General features: G+C 33.7%; 1 protein-coding gene across 1 annotated transcript in view; it reads left to right on the forward strand.

The window, feature by feature from the left end:
- Positions 1-2930: 2930 nt before the first annotated feature.
- Positions 2931-16866, forward strand: part of LOC149089821 (transmembrane protease serine 9-like) — a 57726-nt gene continuing 43790 nt past the window's right edge. The window contains exons 1-10 of the mRNA XM_089234777.1: positions 2931-2985; positions 5358-5512; positions 6902-7142; positions 7897-8007; positions 8131-8353; positions 10274-10397; positions 10730-10892; positions 13012-13139; positions 14428-14608; positions 16387-16448. Coding sequence (XP_089090903.1) covers positions 2940-2985; positions 5358-5512; positions 6902-7142; positions 7897-8007; positions 8131-8353; positions 10274-10397; positions 10730-10892; positions 13012-13139; positions 14428-14608; positions 16387-16448 — 1434 coding nt within the window. The 5' untranslated portion in view covers positions 2931-2939. The remainder of the gene's footprint in view (positions 2986-5357; positions 5513-6901; positions 7143-7896; positions 8008-8130; positions 8354-10273; positions 10398-10729; positions 10893-13011; positions 13140-14427; positions 14609-16386; positions 16449-16866) is intronic.

Consider the following 16866-nt stretch of genomic DNA (forward strand, 5'->3'; position numbering starts at 1 on the left):
TATGAATATTTTCAGACATTTTCTCTCACACGTGTATTTTTATTTCTACTGCTATTCGTATCGAATTTAGAAATCAATTTCAACAAAAATCACAGAAGTTAAGCCTTGAATTAAATACAAATAAAAAAGCCATAACAAGCAAATTCCTTACGAGGTGGCTGATAAAAGATGTACATAGAAATATGGATGCCAAATACTGTACCACTAAAATGCAGCAACCAAATATACGATCATACATCAGGAAGTAAAAACTAATAAATGAAAATATATATTACACTACCCATTAAAAAGATTACGGTTGGATCTAAGTATGAATATACTTCTTGATTTATCCCACCATGTCTATCGTACTTCTTTTTAAACGTGCCAATTGTATTAAAATTCTTGACCCCCTGGATGTAAGCAATTCCATTTATTAGGAGCTCTATATTAAAGAAAAACTCCCTGCAATACCACAACCTAGAATTGCTAAACGGTACTTGTGTCCCCCCGTCGAAGCAGTTGAATGACGGTATATTAATAACTCATGATGCATCCTATCGATTCCGTTGAAATTTTTAAACACATCGCTCATATCTTTCCGACATTTGTGTTCCTCCAATGTATACATATTACAGAAATTAAATCTTTCATCAAGCCTTGTGTGCCAACAAGAGCACCCGTAGCTCTTTTCTGAAACCCTCCCACAACCAAGGATATCTTCCTCTGTAATAGTATAGTCCCCAAATCCTTATGACATACTGCAGTCCAGGACGAACTAAGCCTCCGTAAAGCGGAAGAATGACTTTAGGAAAACGCGAGAACATTTTTCATTTTTTTAAGAATGAAGTCGAGAATTTTGTTCGCTTTACCACCGCTACGATTAACTGGAGGAGTGCTAGAGTACCCATCAAGACAAGGAGCAGTGGAACGATGGAACCTATGGTCGCAATACACCAAGTGTGTCGGAAAAGCAAAGCAGAAACACGTGCAACAAGCATAAGTCCTCGCTTTTAACGTCATTAATGCTGCGCCGGAGGAGAAGCAGCACTTGTGGACACACACTGAAGAACATGTGGAGCCTTCCACACCACTTCTCGTCATGTCCCGAATGTCACATAACTCGGACGGTGAATTGGATGTGGTGAACCTGTGGCATGGCCAACACGTTCACCGGACACTTAAACCCACTGGAGTTCTACTTGGTAAGGGAGGGGGAGCGCCCGTAAACTCTGCAGAAGATCTTGTCACAGGAATCTTTGTTGCAGCGAATAAGACCAATACGAGGAGTGTAGTCTTTCATTCATTGATGTGAACTGTACAACGTCGCCCTTGAACATGACTTTGAGAATCTTCTTTCGATGATATGCACTGGATTGTGCAATTTATCATTTCATTATGCCTTTTTTTTCACTGTTGAAACTTCACATGCAATGCACTCCACGCTTTTCTGACACTTTTCTCTCAGTATGGGGTTTGGGATTTGCTGATATGATTTATGGATAATTTTTATTGTATGAGATTTGCATGTCATTTTTGTTTTTGGAACGTTTTCTGTGGAACGAAAGAGATCAGTTTTAATTTTCTTTCTCAAAAATGTAAAAAAAGAAGAAAATTTCATAATTTATTAATTTTATGAATCACCCTGCATACTAGCCAAGCTTCGATGAAGGAGAATATCCTAAATATTGTTTTGTGATTACTCGAACAAAACCTCTCCGGAATATGAAAGCAATACGACTCGGATATAATGCGATTCAAGCGTCTATACATATTTATTGTGCATGATATTAAGATGGTATCAAGCCTTCAACACACAAACCGTATCGAATCGCTTATTTCAGAAGCCTCATAACTGACAAAAAAAAATTCGAAATTGAGTTTAAACAGGTTTCTTGTAGTCGATTGATTGACGTGGGTGCAGCAACCCAACCAAAACAACGGTCTGTATACGCTCATTTGGCGTTCTTGTCAGCCCGAAAAATTATAACCCCTACAAATAACAATGGAAGGAAAAAAATAAATTCACACATATATATAATAGGAAGAAGTATGTGGTAAAGGAGCGGAGGAAATAGACTTGAAAATAATCGTCAGCGTATGCAAGATCAAAGAAACATACTAAGATTCAATTTTATGGATAATAACAATTACTATATCAAACAGATAGTTTAAATTTTCTTCAGTTAGCAACCATGGTATTATTAAATTAATAAAAAGTGCTATATTAAATCAATAAAGATTGCTCTATAAAATCAATAAAGATTGCTCTATTAAATCAATAAAGATTGCTCTATTAAATCAATAAAGATTGTTCTATTAAATCAATAAAGATTGCTCTATTAAATCAATGAAGATTGCTCTATTATAAATTGTTGAAGTAAATTAAGTGTTCTAAGAGCCAAATACATGAAATATTTTTGAAAACGAGTTCTATGTTGTCTGGGTATATGCATAGTACGAAGTATAAAATGCATCCCAGATATATGTAACTTCAGATTGAGAAATACCAACTTCTTTTACAAAACCGCTTTACTCATTTGCAAACATACAAAATATACAAGTAGTGTATATAGAGGGAGTATCTTTAATTATTAGATGGGAAGTAGAGATGTATGCGTGATTATTTTTACTCAGAATGATACGGATAAAAGACTTCTGTATGACGAAAAGTTTAAATTCAAAAAGCAAGTTGACTCCATTCGCAACTGGGGAAAAAGAAACATAAAAGAATCGCACAGTTGATAATCCCTATAACGACAAGATGAAAATATTTTACGTATCAATGAATATATCAGATAAAGCTGTTACAAATGTATCGTTTCCCTTTCCCACACAGATGTTTCGTAGTAAATTTTCCTATATCGGACGTCATATCTGATGTAGACCAATCTGATAAAGATGTATGCACAAAAAACAACACCGAATGCCACTAATATGATGTATTGGCATTGAAGATAATGCTGCTTCTAGTTTTTCTTTCAATATGGGGTTTGGGATTCGCTGGTATGGTTTATGGATCATTTTTGTTGTATGAAATTTGCGTGTCATCAATAAGTTTTCATAAGCTTTTCTTATTCCCTGAATTTATTTTAATCTCCATTACGAAATTAAGGAAATAAGAAATTTACCCTATGATTCACTCCCGTAAAAACGTATTGAAAGATGTTTTTCCTTTTTTTAAAGAATAAATGTAAACAGGCACTGTAAGTATATTTTTAATTTTTAAAGGATACATTACAACTCAGCATTTAATCCCCTGCATTGGATTTATTTTTTAATTAGCTGAAATTATTGATTAACGGTAAAATATTAAGTTTGCCTTTATTTTACTGCCATCTTATAAAGAGATAAGATTTTGCTTAGTAAAGTTGAGTCGTTGTTTTACCTTGAATTCTATTTATAATTCAATCAATTTGGTGTGATTTTATAAATTTCTGAATACGTATAATTTCAGCAGCCGTCATAAAATGACTCCGACAAGAAATTAACTATATCTAAATAAACAAAAAAATATATAACATTTTTATATATAGCCGTACTTTTTACTGAAATGCGATCGAAAGATGTTCCGTATTTCAACTATGTATGTAGATATTAGGAACCTTTCGTGAATAAGGAATTATCAGGTTTTGTAGGCTTAAAATTTGGTTATAAAAAAGTTTCATTAAATATAATTTCATTTTAAGGTATATGAAAAAAGATATTTTTCATTCAACGAGAAACAATTAAATTCCTCATTCGACGCTTCATAATCAGCTTCATCAACTAGATTACCACCACCAGAGCCACTGTCATCGTATAAATTGCGAGGAATTTATTAATTTGTAAATATGTACGGCCTGATTATTTAATTTCCCTTGCCGCAACTCACGAGCGAAACGCTTATATATGCTAGAGACATACTTCCAATTAGATAAAATCTCCAAATAACGTGCAGAACTCAGGTACATTATGCATATCGCGAGAGGTTGTATAGTTTTATTAAAATAAAAAATATTTTTTATACGAACACCCTGTACTCAAAAACCGAATTACAAAGATGTCTCTCCCGATAAGACCAAAAAAAATTCGTCGTTTATAAGCGTAATATTCATTGTGATATTTGAATTCAAAAATTATAAGAAAGGCGAAAAAAAATAACAATAAGCTCTAATGGACAATGCAAACTTTTCCTTATTTATGTTGTTTTTTAACAACATTCCTCCGATTTTTGAATTATGATATTTCTACGAGTATTGCACTTATAACCGTAGAATCAGGAGGGTCAGGGAAACAACTTTTCAATTCGGTTTTTGAGGACTGGGCGTCCGTATAAAATGTCAATTATGCTATTTTAATGACTATACAACCCCTTGCAACATGAACGGCGTATCTGAGTTCCACACGTTACATAGACAATTTCTCTAATGAGAAGTATGCCTCTACGAGCAACGGTACGCTAGTAAAATGTGGCAAGGGGAATTATGGAATCGCCCTGTATAATACTATTCACGTATAAGAAACCTTCTTTTTTCGGGAACCAATTCAATTCTAACAGAAAAAAAGAGTTCTTTATACACCTTAAAACCCGGTATTTCCTAAAATACAAGAAAAAAAACTTGAGAAATGAAATTGTATGATCAGTGTTTTGACCATGTATTTACTATGCATATTCAAATATACGCTGAACCATAGGCAGTTAAATGATCATTTTCCAAATTTTGCCTGAATTTGCCTTCAAAAAACATAACTTTTTACTATCGCTAATACAGTAATACCTCTGTTTTCGTTAACTTCGGTTATCGCTGGTTTCGGCTTTCGTCGATTTTTTCTGCGATAAATTTGTGTCGGATTTCACCGATGACATTACGTCGCTGCTAATTTTCGTTCTTCTGCTCGTTATGCCATTGTTTCCCTTTGTGTGTGCAACACCCGCGCGTCTAGCCAAACAATTCCATGGAACCAAAGAAAGTTTCCAGAGCCAGTAGTCCTATCGAAGAAGGCCAAGAACACGATCGAGTTGAAGAAGTATATCATTGACAAATGCGAGAGAGGCATTGACATTGCTGAAATCGGCCCCACGTGCAGGAATTCGCCAATCGTATTTCGAAATCGACGAAAACCGAGCTATAATTGTATTACTTTTTTATATTTCTTATAAAAATGTATTTATTTATTTATTTGCACAACATTTAATATATTATTTATTAAAATTTATAAAAATACTTATTACAAGTGTTTTGTTCAACCGGCAGAGCACAATTTGCATAGGCAGGAAACCTCCACGAACATATCACTTCTAAAAACACGATAAAGTGATGAAAATATAAAGGAAATTGAAATAATAAACATAATTACATCAATAATCAAACACATATCTCGATTTTTCTTTTCAGTGAACATACCAGGATGCATTTCCAACAAACCCTACCCGATGGAAATCAACGCTACAAAAGAGCGTGTGGGCGATATATACTCGCCAGGTTTCAATGAAGGAAAATATCCTAATGGCGCGATTTGTGATTACACGATTAAAACCTCTCCGGGATATGTAAGTGTAATATAATTCGAACATAACACTACTCATTCGTTTAAAAATAATATGCACACCATTAGATACCATTAAACCTTTTATCACAAACTGAATTCATAAATATCGATATATCTCAAAGAACAACCACTACGACTCACCAGTATCAACCGCTCTTACACATTCCCTTTGCGGAATTTCTAAGGAATCGGTACACGCTGGTGCAACCTGGTGTAACGTGTAATGTGAGTGTATGTGTGGCCCAAACGTATTTATGTTGTCAGAGTTGTTCGTGGTTCGTGTTCTTGCTGGTGCTGCCATCAACTTCCACATCTCGAAGTGTATATGGTTAATGTTTAAATTCTCATGTTATGTAAGTATCATATTGAAGGTTTCCCTGCTATCTGCGGAGGGCCTTTTTTTTACAAATGGGGGAACGGCTCGCATTTCAAAGAACTGCTGTTCCCTGCCTCCACTCTCTCTTTTTATGTATTAACTTTTAATAACTGATACAAAAACATTGGAAGCTTCCATAACAGGAACTCCCCGTTAGGTGACACCTCCCGTGAACAGACATTTTTTGAACTGTTGACGGGTCACTATCCGTTAACGGACACTCCTCAGAAGCGGACAAATTTTTCGGTTCCCCCCCCCCTCCGGATGTCCGTTATCGAGAGGTTCTACTGTAATCTAATCCTTTTTAAAGGAGGACTTGGTGGGCTGTAGCCCAAAGCGGAAAGTACGGAGGGGCATCAAATTTGAGAAATAAGTCTCAAAAAAAAATTAGTAAGTAAGATAAGATAGGAAAAATAGCCCACAGGCGGTAAAACAATTAAATCTCCTCTGTCAGAGGAGCGAGGGACTCTACATCCGTGTCAAACGAGTAACCTAGAGAGTTTACAAGCATGTCAGTTACCAAAATAGTGCCCTAGAGAGTTTACAAACATGTTAGGGACCTACAGAGTATTTAAGCAAGTGAATAAAAAATTAACAAAAAAAATTGACCCTGAAAGTGAGGAACCAACTCAGCGAGAGACAAAAAGAGTGATAGAGAGAGTGTGGGATAGCAGTGATTAAAAGAGGGACCTGAAGACAGAGACGTGATTACGGAAGGGGCTTAGGGTAGCAAATTTGTGGAGTGAGTGTTCAATAAAACTAGAATAGGAGATTGAGAGATGAAATTTGTGCATAACGCAGTCATAAATCCACGCCTGTTACCGGCTTACCGGCTTAAAATTAATCCAATACATACTCTTCACAGTATTGACAGTCTCCCCATATAGTATTTAGGATTTATTATGCGATATGCTCCCTAATATTCACATCTGATCGGCGAAATTGTTTGTGTGTTTGAATCATGATTATTTTTAAATTAATTTTTGAAACTTTTTCTGTCATTAAAATTACTAGATCATAAAGCTGACTTTTATAGAGTTTGACCTGGAGCCATCAAATAAATGTGCATATGATACGCTTTATTTACTGGATGGTCCATCTCGGAAAGGAGAAGATCTCGGAGACTTCTGTGGTAGGAATGCACCGCCTTTTCCTGTTGTGTCGACTAAGAATGGGATGCATCTTAGCTTCCGGACCGATAATATGATTCAAGGAAAAGGTTTCCACTTTCGATATGAAGCCATTTTACCATCAGGTGAAGAAAAAATCATTTCTAAACAAAACTAATAATTCTTATTAAGGGCAATTAAATAAGTCCCTTGTACACAAATTGACGGTGAATCGTTGATCCTAGACGCGTAGTGCCAATTAGGAAAAGTATCCAAATAACGTGTATCAACCTCAGATATGTCATTTGTATTGAAAGGGGCTGTATATAGTCAATAAAAAAAAACTTTTTATTTAGTCACCCTGTTCTCAAAAAGTCAGCTGGAAAGTTGTTCCCTGTCACTAACGAGGCCAAAAAAAATAAATAAAAATCCACTATGCTTTATTTAGATATTTCAATTCAAAAATCTGGTGTAAAGAAGGGTAAAAACAGCGTGATGCGCTTGTCCGTTAGTGCATGTCGTTCTTTCCCTCATTTTTGAATTCTAATATTTCATTAAATATCGCATTGAAAACATGGCATTTTTTTGATGGGCTCAGGCGCGACAGTGTAAGAAATTTTTAATTTTTAGACAGGGTGCGTGTGTTTAAGAGGTTTTTATTTTATTTATTATTTTCATAACTATACGATCCCTTGCAATACGAATGGCGTATATACTTGAGGTCTATACGTTATTTCAATACTTTTTCTAATAAGAAGTATGCTTCTGGGATCAACGGTTCACCAGTTCCTTGCAGGGAAGGGACTTACGTAATGCCCTGTATAGCTTGGTGATAAGTTCTGTCGTTACAGATTTGATTTAAAAAATAAGTGATTTTTTTTTTACATTTGTTTTGAAAAGAGGTTTGTCCACGAGACCAACATAAATGTTCGAACAACCGGTGTTATACAGCCGAACAAAAATGCAACGGCAAAGACGATTGTTTGGATGGATCTGACGAAGAAGGATGCAGTAAGTATACAACCGTGTACTTAATTTTTTAATAATAAGTGCCATAAATTTTTAATCCTTGTAGTAATAAGTTAAATTTCTCAATTTTCCGAAAATGTTTCAATTTCAAAAATTCAATTTCAGACTTGCCTTTGCCGAGCTACAGATGTGGCGTTGGTCCTATAAAGCCAATAGAACTCTCCGATACGGGAATGGACCGTGTTATAGGTGGTATCGAAGCTCGACCTCACAGCTGGCCGTGGCAAGCGGACATGCAATTGACATCATACTATCCTAATAGTCATCAGTGCGGTGGCACGTTAATCCATCCTGAGTGGGTCATGACGGCAGCTCATTGCATCCCAGGGTAAATAGATATATCTACGGCAAAAAATCAAAAATGTTTGTCATATAATACGAAAAGACTTCATGTAGAAATATAAAGCAAAAACCCCACACGAATCTCTGAGTGAACGTTTATTCCTCAATATTTCATCGTGAAATTACAAAGGGCATTTTTTGTGCAGACACCTCTCTGACAATATTTCGTTTTCAATGTTTCATTTGTTTCAAATAGGGGAGACTGTTATACCTTGGAACATTGTCTTTCAAACTTTTCTTTCTCTCCTTAATCAGTCTTGACTGTAAAATATAACTCTGATTTCAATTCATTTTTGCTACTAAGTTCCGAGACTTATTTTATTACGGAAGAATGAATAATACAAATATTACTGGTAAAAAAATTTATTGAGCATGTTTAATATAAATTGTACATTGAAATGTGAAATATATAGATAATGTCGCAAATACCTGACTATTAATGTATAAACATACAAAAGTAACATTAGTAGGGATAGGAACATATTTCTCTTAACCATATGTTAATGGAAGAACAGAAATTCGTGAAGCTGATGTTCTTGTAAGAGAGAAGCATGGATCTGAATGCAAAATACATCAAAAATGTGAAAAACGAAAGAATGAGAGTGATAAATCATTAAAAGTTAAATTTCCAAGGATAAATGTAGAGCAATTTGAGGCTGTGCATTGTTCCAACATACACGATCTTTTTCGTTTAAGGTATACGATGTTCCATCATTTGTGAGAAATATTGATTGAGCACTTGGTATGGGTTATCAGGTGATTGCACAAATTATACTCACTAAATTTAGCTCAACTTAACTTGCTATGTTGAGAAGAAATGCAGCAAACACAAGAACACAATTTTATAACTAAACTATGCAAGATCACAGACAAAGAGCTGAAATAACGCTAGTTGTATGGCTATGTACAGGGTGATTATAAAAAAACTATCCCGACATATGGGCCCCTAACTATCATACCATTCACAGAAACTGAATGAAATTTTTGGCATAAGGTATTTTGATGTATGCGCTCAAGAATGATATGGAAAACAACAGTGTCACTCTAACAGTTACGGTTACAGTGAGAAACATTCGAAAATATCAAATGGCAACACCAAGTTTTTTGTATTGGAATGTGATCTCCATTGTGAAAAACCCTAAATAGCGTTCGAACGGCAACTGTAGCATGAAAATCACCGGCGGTAAATAGGCTAAAAGTGAGGACAACCAATAAGGACAGAGAAGCAGCTTAAAATAAAGCATTTTATTGTGTTTCACAAATTTTCCACATGACCTTGTGGAGGACTAATCTCAGCCGAAGAAACGGTGTGACGAATGAAACGAACATTAATGCTCTGGTGCACGGCAAAGTCCTTTTTACTTTTCCCTTGCCTAGCTCCGGGGATTTTCGTGCTACAGGTGCCATTCCAACGCTATTTAGTGTTTTTCAGAGTATGAAGATCGCATTCCAATACAAAAAACTTGGTGTTGCCATTTGATATTTTCGAAATTTTCTCACTGTAACCGTAACTGTTAGATTGACACTGTTGTTTTCCATATCATTCTTGAGCGCATATCTCAAAATACCTTATGCCAAAATTTCATTCAGTTTCTGTGAATGGTATGATAGTTAGGGGCCCATATGTCGGGATAGTTTTTTTATAATCACCCCGTATTTCTAATCTGTTACACCACAAAAACATCGGCTAAAATGCAATGCTGTAAAAACTTTTCAAAGTTTCAAACTTTTCAAAGAAACTTTTCACTTTTTCCAAAGTTTACTATGCTAAAGGTACAACGGTTTGTCATGTATATATTATGAAGCAGTATTAGATATTAACTGTAGAAAAATCTGAAAATATATTTAGTCAATATTCTTTTCAGTCATTTAAATTGTATCCTTCACTATTTCTGTTGTTTTCAAGTTTTACAACGCCTGACAAATGGAAAGTGCATTTAGGAAATCACAACAGATACGAAAAAGATAAGTACGAGCAGATTCGTCTAGTGCAAAGAATCATTTTATACCCGGGGTATACTGGTGACGAAGTGAGTTTGTATTCCTAAAACATGCACACACATATTATGATTCTGTCTATATCCCACCTTATTCAAATAATCTTGTCGCCCAAAGGATCATATGTATATATTCTATGATAAAGGATCATATGTCATCTCCATATGTATAGTTTTTATGATAAGAAATATAAATATTTTCTCGGTGTATTTCAATTTTTGGAGAAAAAAAAAATTAGTCACTTTCTTTTCTTGAAATTCTCTCTGCTGATCTTTCATCATTTATTTTTTGTTCCGTTTCTTCATTGCTGATGCTAAAACTTGGAAGACTCGTTGATTTTTTTTTTTTTTTTTTTTTCGTGTAGATCGACGGGAAACCGGTGAACATGTTCCATGACATCGCTCTGATGAAGCTGAATGCACCCGTTGAGATAACGGATGGTGTACGGCCAGCCTGCCTACCCACTGAAGATTTTGTCGAAAAAGTTGGAACGAAATGCCAAGCAACTGGATGGGGACAGACTAGAGGTTTGAATATTGTAACATTAATGTTTGAAGAACCATTTAACATCGACGAAAAGAATAATGATAACGCCGGTTAACTTGTTCTCTCAAATGTTATGTTTATTCATTCGTTAAATGCAGTATATTGCCCGATGAACAGATACACTTATCATGAAATTATACTACAAAGTTCTTACCATCATTGAAGTGCAAGTGCAAATTTATATCAAAAACATTGTTTTTGTAAAATGATTTTGATTAATCAGGTTACAACAGAAACATTTATAATTAACGCGCAGAAAAAAATGAGATTTCTCCAATGTAAAACCTGAGAAGATGAATTTATTTACCCAATTTTTTTCAACGGTATACTATAAGGTACATGGCGGTAGGTGGAACAGCTTTTATTTTCTTTAGTGCAAATTCAACCCAGCACCTAAATTGGTGAAGTCAATGAAACTTTTGAAAAATATGGTTATACAGGTTTTTTGAATCATGCTTTTTTCTAGGGCTAAAGTTTTAAATATATTTTCCCTGCGTGTTTATTTTTCAAGATTAATTTTCTTTTTAGTTTGCGAAAGGTTTCACATGCTTCGATGAGTGAGGCAAGTGAAACCTATGGCTGATTGTGCTTTAAAATCATTTACCAAATGATGATTATAATAGTATCATATATGAAATAAGTGCAAACTGAAGGAAGAAAGATCATTTCTTTTGGTTTTGCTTCTCGACGAATCTCACACATTCTTCACTGAAAAAAAATCAACATCTTCACTGACTTTTTGTTCGAAGGGAGGTTAAGAGCCTGCCAAAAACCTCCAAACATTCAGTGAAAACTTTGACACCTTAAACGAAAAGCTAAATCAGATCACTACTGGTTGCGAAAATCCAAAACTGCTGACTCATGAGCTTTAGGCCCCTTTCTTCCATTTTATTCTACTACAGATAATTCCAATGCGAATATGTACGTGTTTAGCATATATGTATTTTTTGGTTCTACTTGACCTAACCCACGAGAAACGGAAAGTGTTGCCTTTTTAATTCCTACTCTCCCTGAACAAATATCATATGGTAACTGCATTAAAATTACGGATTAAATAATAAGAAGGAAAGAACATGACACCGAAATATCGATATTAAATTAATAAAAAATTATAATAAGTATGTTTAATATAAATTGTACATCGAAATGTGAAATATATATAGATAATGCCGCAAATACCTGACTATTAATATATAAACATACAAAAGTAACAATGGTAGGGATAGGAACGTATTTCTGATAACCATATGTGAATGGAAGAACAGAAATGGGTGAAGCTGAAGTTCTTGTAAGAGAGAAGCATGGATCTAAATGTAAAATATATCAAAAATGTAAAAAACAAGAAAAAAGAACGTAAAAATCATTAAAAGTTAACTTTCGAAGGATAGAGGTAGAACAATTTGAGGCTGTGCACTGTTCCAAGATACACGATCTTTTTCGTTTCAAAGGTATACGATGTTCACTAGTCCTTGGTATGATTGAGCACTTCGTATGGGGTATCAGGTGATTGCAAAGATTATACCACTTACCGCCGAATTCGGACTTACCTCAGTGTACCTTATTCTTAATTTTCCTTCATTGTATTCTTCAATTTAAAAGCAGCGCCTTCTGTTTCCCGATGATTATATAAAAGGTTGGCTGAAATTTCTTGCCACATTTCAAAAATAAATTCAAAATCAGGCTTAAAGGTGTTTTTAAACACCGCAGGATGCTTGCCAATTAAAAACAATGTGTTCAAAATAAAATAAAAAAAGAAAACCTCTCGCTGCTTGTACTTGATTAACAGTACCCAGGTAAAAAATAGTTATCTAATATAGGTTGGATAACTTTTTTATCCTCCAAAAAAAAAAAAAAAAACAATCTTCAGCATGAAAAACATTTTGCTCTAAATAATACTCTCGCACAGTATGTTTGATCTTATTTGATCAATATTTGAAATGCGACTCTTGGCGTCCCATGTGTCAGGAACAACAATTCAATTTAATGAAGACCATGTTATTATTTCATGCTTAAAAGGAATTTTCTGTGTTCAGATCGGTGTTCGAATTACCATCATTCAAATAGTAGTGTTTATTCGATGTTGTTGATTGTTGAATAAAGGAACTGGAAGTTCTGATGCTTTGAAGCAAGCGGAGTTGTACGTGCAGTCAGAAGATAGCTGCCCTTCTGGTAAAAGATATTATTCAATTTGCGTTGATACGAGAAAAGGAATTCAAGGAGTATGTCATGTGAGTAATTCGAAATATTTCCGAGTCTAATAATGAAATTTAAAATTCGACGTGTAACCTACAATCGCAATCGATCGTAATTTCACTTAAATAGCATCAGAAAATAAAATCCGTTAAATCGTAAAATAAATAAAAAATTCAACAACAAAATCTTGAAAGTAACTCTAAATACATAATGAAAAATTCACAATTATTCGTGGTATTCATTCAGTTATTCATTCTCCGCATTTATTCAATCATAAATTAAAACTATAATTACGAGGGGTAGTGATTGTAAAACTATAACTTACAATTTTTATTCTAAATTTTAAAAAAGAATATTCAAAAATTTTATATCGGGGTTTGTTACACAATTCTATAATTTTTTTGAAATTTTTACTACTTTCTTTGCTTTATAATGTGAAAAAGGTTTATGCAATTTAAGAGATAATATATACGTGAGAGGACCCCCATATAGGAGACCCCATCATAGTAATCCCACTTTTATATAGGAAAGACATTTTTCATCAACACATATATTATTTAGCACCGAAATTGTATAATTCATTACCATTGGAATTTCAGAACATGTCCCTTAAAAAAAATTCAAATATTTTCATTTCAATAGACGACTCTGGCATTTAGGATGAGTGCGAATTTAGCCATCATAGCTTTCTAAACTTTAAAATATATTTTTAATTTAGCAACATTTTCTCTTGTTTGTGCTGTAATTTTTTTTTGTTATTATGCTTGACCCTTTATATACTGAACGTATTTCACAGTCCCAGTTTATATAATTTGTCATGTTAACATTTTTGTTTAACCTTTAATTAGAACAATAATGACAGGCCGAATAATTTTAATCATTTATTATCATCATCATTATACTTATATTTTATCATATTTATTACCACATTTTCTCATTCTCATTCTACTTTTCATAATCTGGTGGATAAAGAGTTAACTTGTGTTTGTTTATTTGATTTTCCTTAATCACAACGTTATTCTTTTTATCGTCTGTACAGGCTTTCATTTGTCCCTCGATGGTTAATAAGTGTTTCGACAAAATTCAATTTAATTTTTCTTCATATGAAAAGAATAAAGTTGATTTGACTATTTATTCAACGGAAAAATATTTATATTACTTGTTCACGTTCAGTCCAATCGAATACTAAAGGGGGTATGTTACCAGACAGCGTAAATAATATTAACAAATCTGGTAGAAATTATTTTCTATTTTATTGTATTTCTTAATTTTATTCATCAGTGTCTGAATTGATAATTGACGTTTTGTATTTTGTTGTCACAGGGTGACAGCGGTGGTCCACTCGCATGCAAAGTAGATAATGAATACCTTGTTCTTGGAATTGCAAGTTACGTGACTCAGACCAACATGATTTTGGGACTATGTGCCGTTGGAGGAACAATGAATGTATACAATAGGGTCGCCAACAAAATTACATGGATAAATTCTATGATTATGAAGTTCAGTTGAAATTTGAATCGCTATTGTACAGAAGAGAAATATGTTTACTTCAAATAAATTTCAAAACCTTTCAATGATTTCACACATACCAATTTTAAACCATAAAATGAACTTTCGAAATGGAATTTGAAACCACCACTACAAGCTATAAATGACGGAAAGAACTTTGCATTCCAGTAAATAGAATATTTTGACAAATCTTATGGCAGTGGTGCTAGGGTTATACGACAAATTTGGCTGAAACATGACAGGTTTGTTAAATGTCCTGCTCACCCTAGTAATGTTTGATGTTTAAGAACGGAATGTATAAAAAAGTGACTTTCTGTGAGCAAAGTTTCTAATGTTTTTCGTATGAATTATTTTGCGTTTAACTAAAGTATTCATGCTCTATTTATTGCACACATATTTTCTATGATGACGAAATACTTACGGTATTGTTATCCACATACTTATAAAATTGAATGATCACATAACACATTGTCTATTTTCCTTCTTCTTAATTCCCATTTTCCTTGTACAAATGCGACTGTAAAGTGATAGATCGGTGATTTTATGCATAATCACTAACCGTCTCGGCAGATTTGATAAATTCCATTATCATTTTTACCAGTGATTCTGCATTAGTTCCAGATGAAGCTGGTAAGTTTTATACAAATACAAATACAATATGTGGAAACAATTATATAGACAAATATCACCTCTTCATTCAACCATCTATCAGTTTTTCCTGAACGTGGCACATGCACTACACGTTAAAAAATAAATTAAAGTTAAAAAGAGTGAAGACGAGGAAAATGTATATAACTAATAAATGAATTGAAGAGTGAAGTGGTAAAAACGATCTAAGTGCCAAAAAAAAATTCAAACACCGTTTTTTCACATTTAAGTAGATAGCTCAAAATACCTATATTATTAAACACCTTCGAAAGAACAAACACTGATGGGGAATTTAAAAATATATAGAAGGTGATTGTGAGTGAAACATAAAGAATATCGTTGTAGCAGTTTCAAATATTCTAAAAAATATATGGTTATAGAAGGGGTTTATCGTAGTAAAGAACACCGTTGCAGGAGAGGAGTTCAGCATTTGACTATAGGGAATTTCAAACAAGACCCGAAAAAATATCGCTGTAGAGGGATTCGTCGTTATGTCTAATATTGTTGTGAGGTGGTTTTACTGCATACAAATTTATTTTCTCCGGTATATTAGAAAGTACATATTTAAGTGGTAATTTCAGTACGGTATACGTGTAAACACTCGTGAGAGTTGATTACTTGCCGATGTCATTTTTCGAGAGCTACTGAAATTTTTCGTGTTTAGAGCGCTCTATAAAATTGCATCGAATTGAGGGAATTGGAAATAAAATTCAAGCTAATAACGAACTTTGCTAATGACGTTTATGGGTGGTATATATATACTGTTGGCTATACTGTTTATGGGCAACAGTAAAATAAAGCTAAACTGTATATTTTACCCTTAAGTGGCCATTGCAATACTTAACTTTAGTACATTAAATTGCTGTGTCGATGCATTGTGTCTATCAAACATACTCTGACAACACCCACTAACAACCGTATTTTTCGAAAGAAAAATATTTCAATACGTTTTTATGGGGATTATCCATACAGGGTCGAGGTAAACATTTGGGTGAATTCTTTGACGCGAGCTGGATCTGATAGAACATTTGACTTGGAATAGTTTAAAAAAAATTCCTAATTGGTTAAAGGCTAATGCAAGTTATGTTTTTGAATGTTCATTTAAATTGGTTTCCCGTTGTATAGCGTCTCGTGTTTGGGTCAAATTCTTTGTTATTATATATGCTCATGAAGACAGTGGGAACATCGTATTAGCCGATATTGCAGTTTATCCGATTATTTTATGAGCGGGCACAACTTATCAAAATACTCATTTACTTTGTAAATTATTGAGAAATTATTTTATCGGATATAAAAAAAATGATAGATAAAGTGAAAAAAATATATTTATATGATCGAAAATTTTACGTGTAAAATTAGAAGATAGTATCTAAAGCCAGAGATCGATGGCGCTGAGAAACAAAACTAATTTATCTTGGCACGCACATGGACCGAAACTGAAACTGCCTTGAAAAATGTTCCTTAAAAACCAAATTAAAAAATATATATTTACCGATATTTCACTGCGCCAAATTTCTCCACGATTAAACTTAGTGTAATACATTTCATCAATATAATATCTTACAACATAAATTTCTCTAAAAAAAAGGAAGTAAACATATTCCT

This window comes from Pholcus phalangioides, unplaced genomic scaffold (genome assembly GCF_987345545.1).
Source record: "Pholcus phalangioides strain wild (caught in Gottingen) unplaced genomic scaffold, Ppha-v1.0 ptg000001l_1, whole genome shotgun sequence".
NCBI lineage: Eukaryota > Metazoa > Arthropoda > Arachnida > Araneae > Pholcidae > Pholcus > Pholcus phalangioides.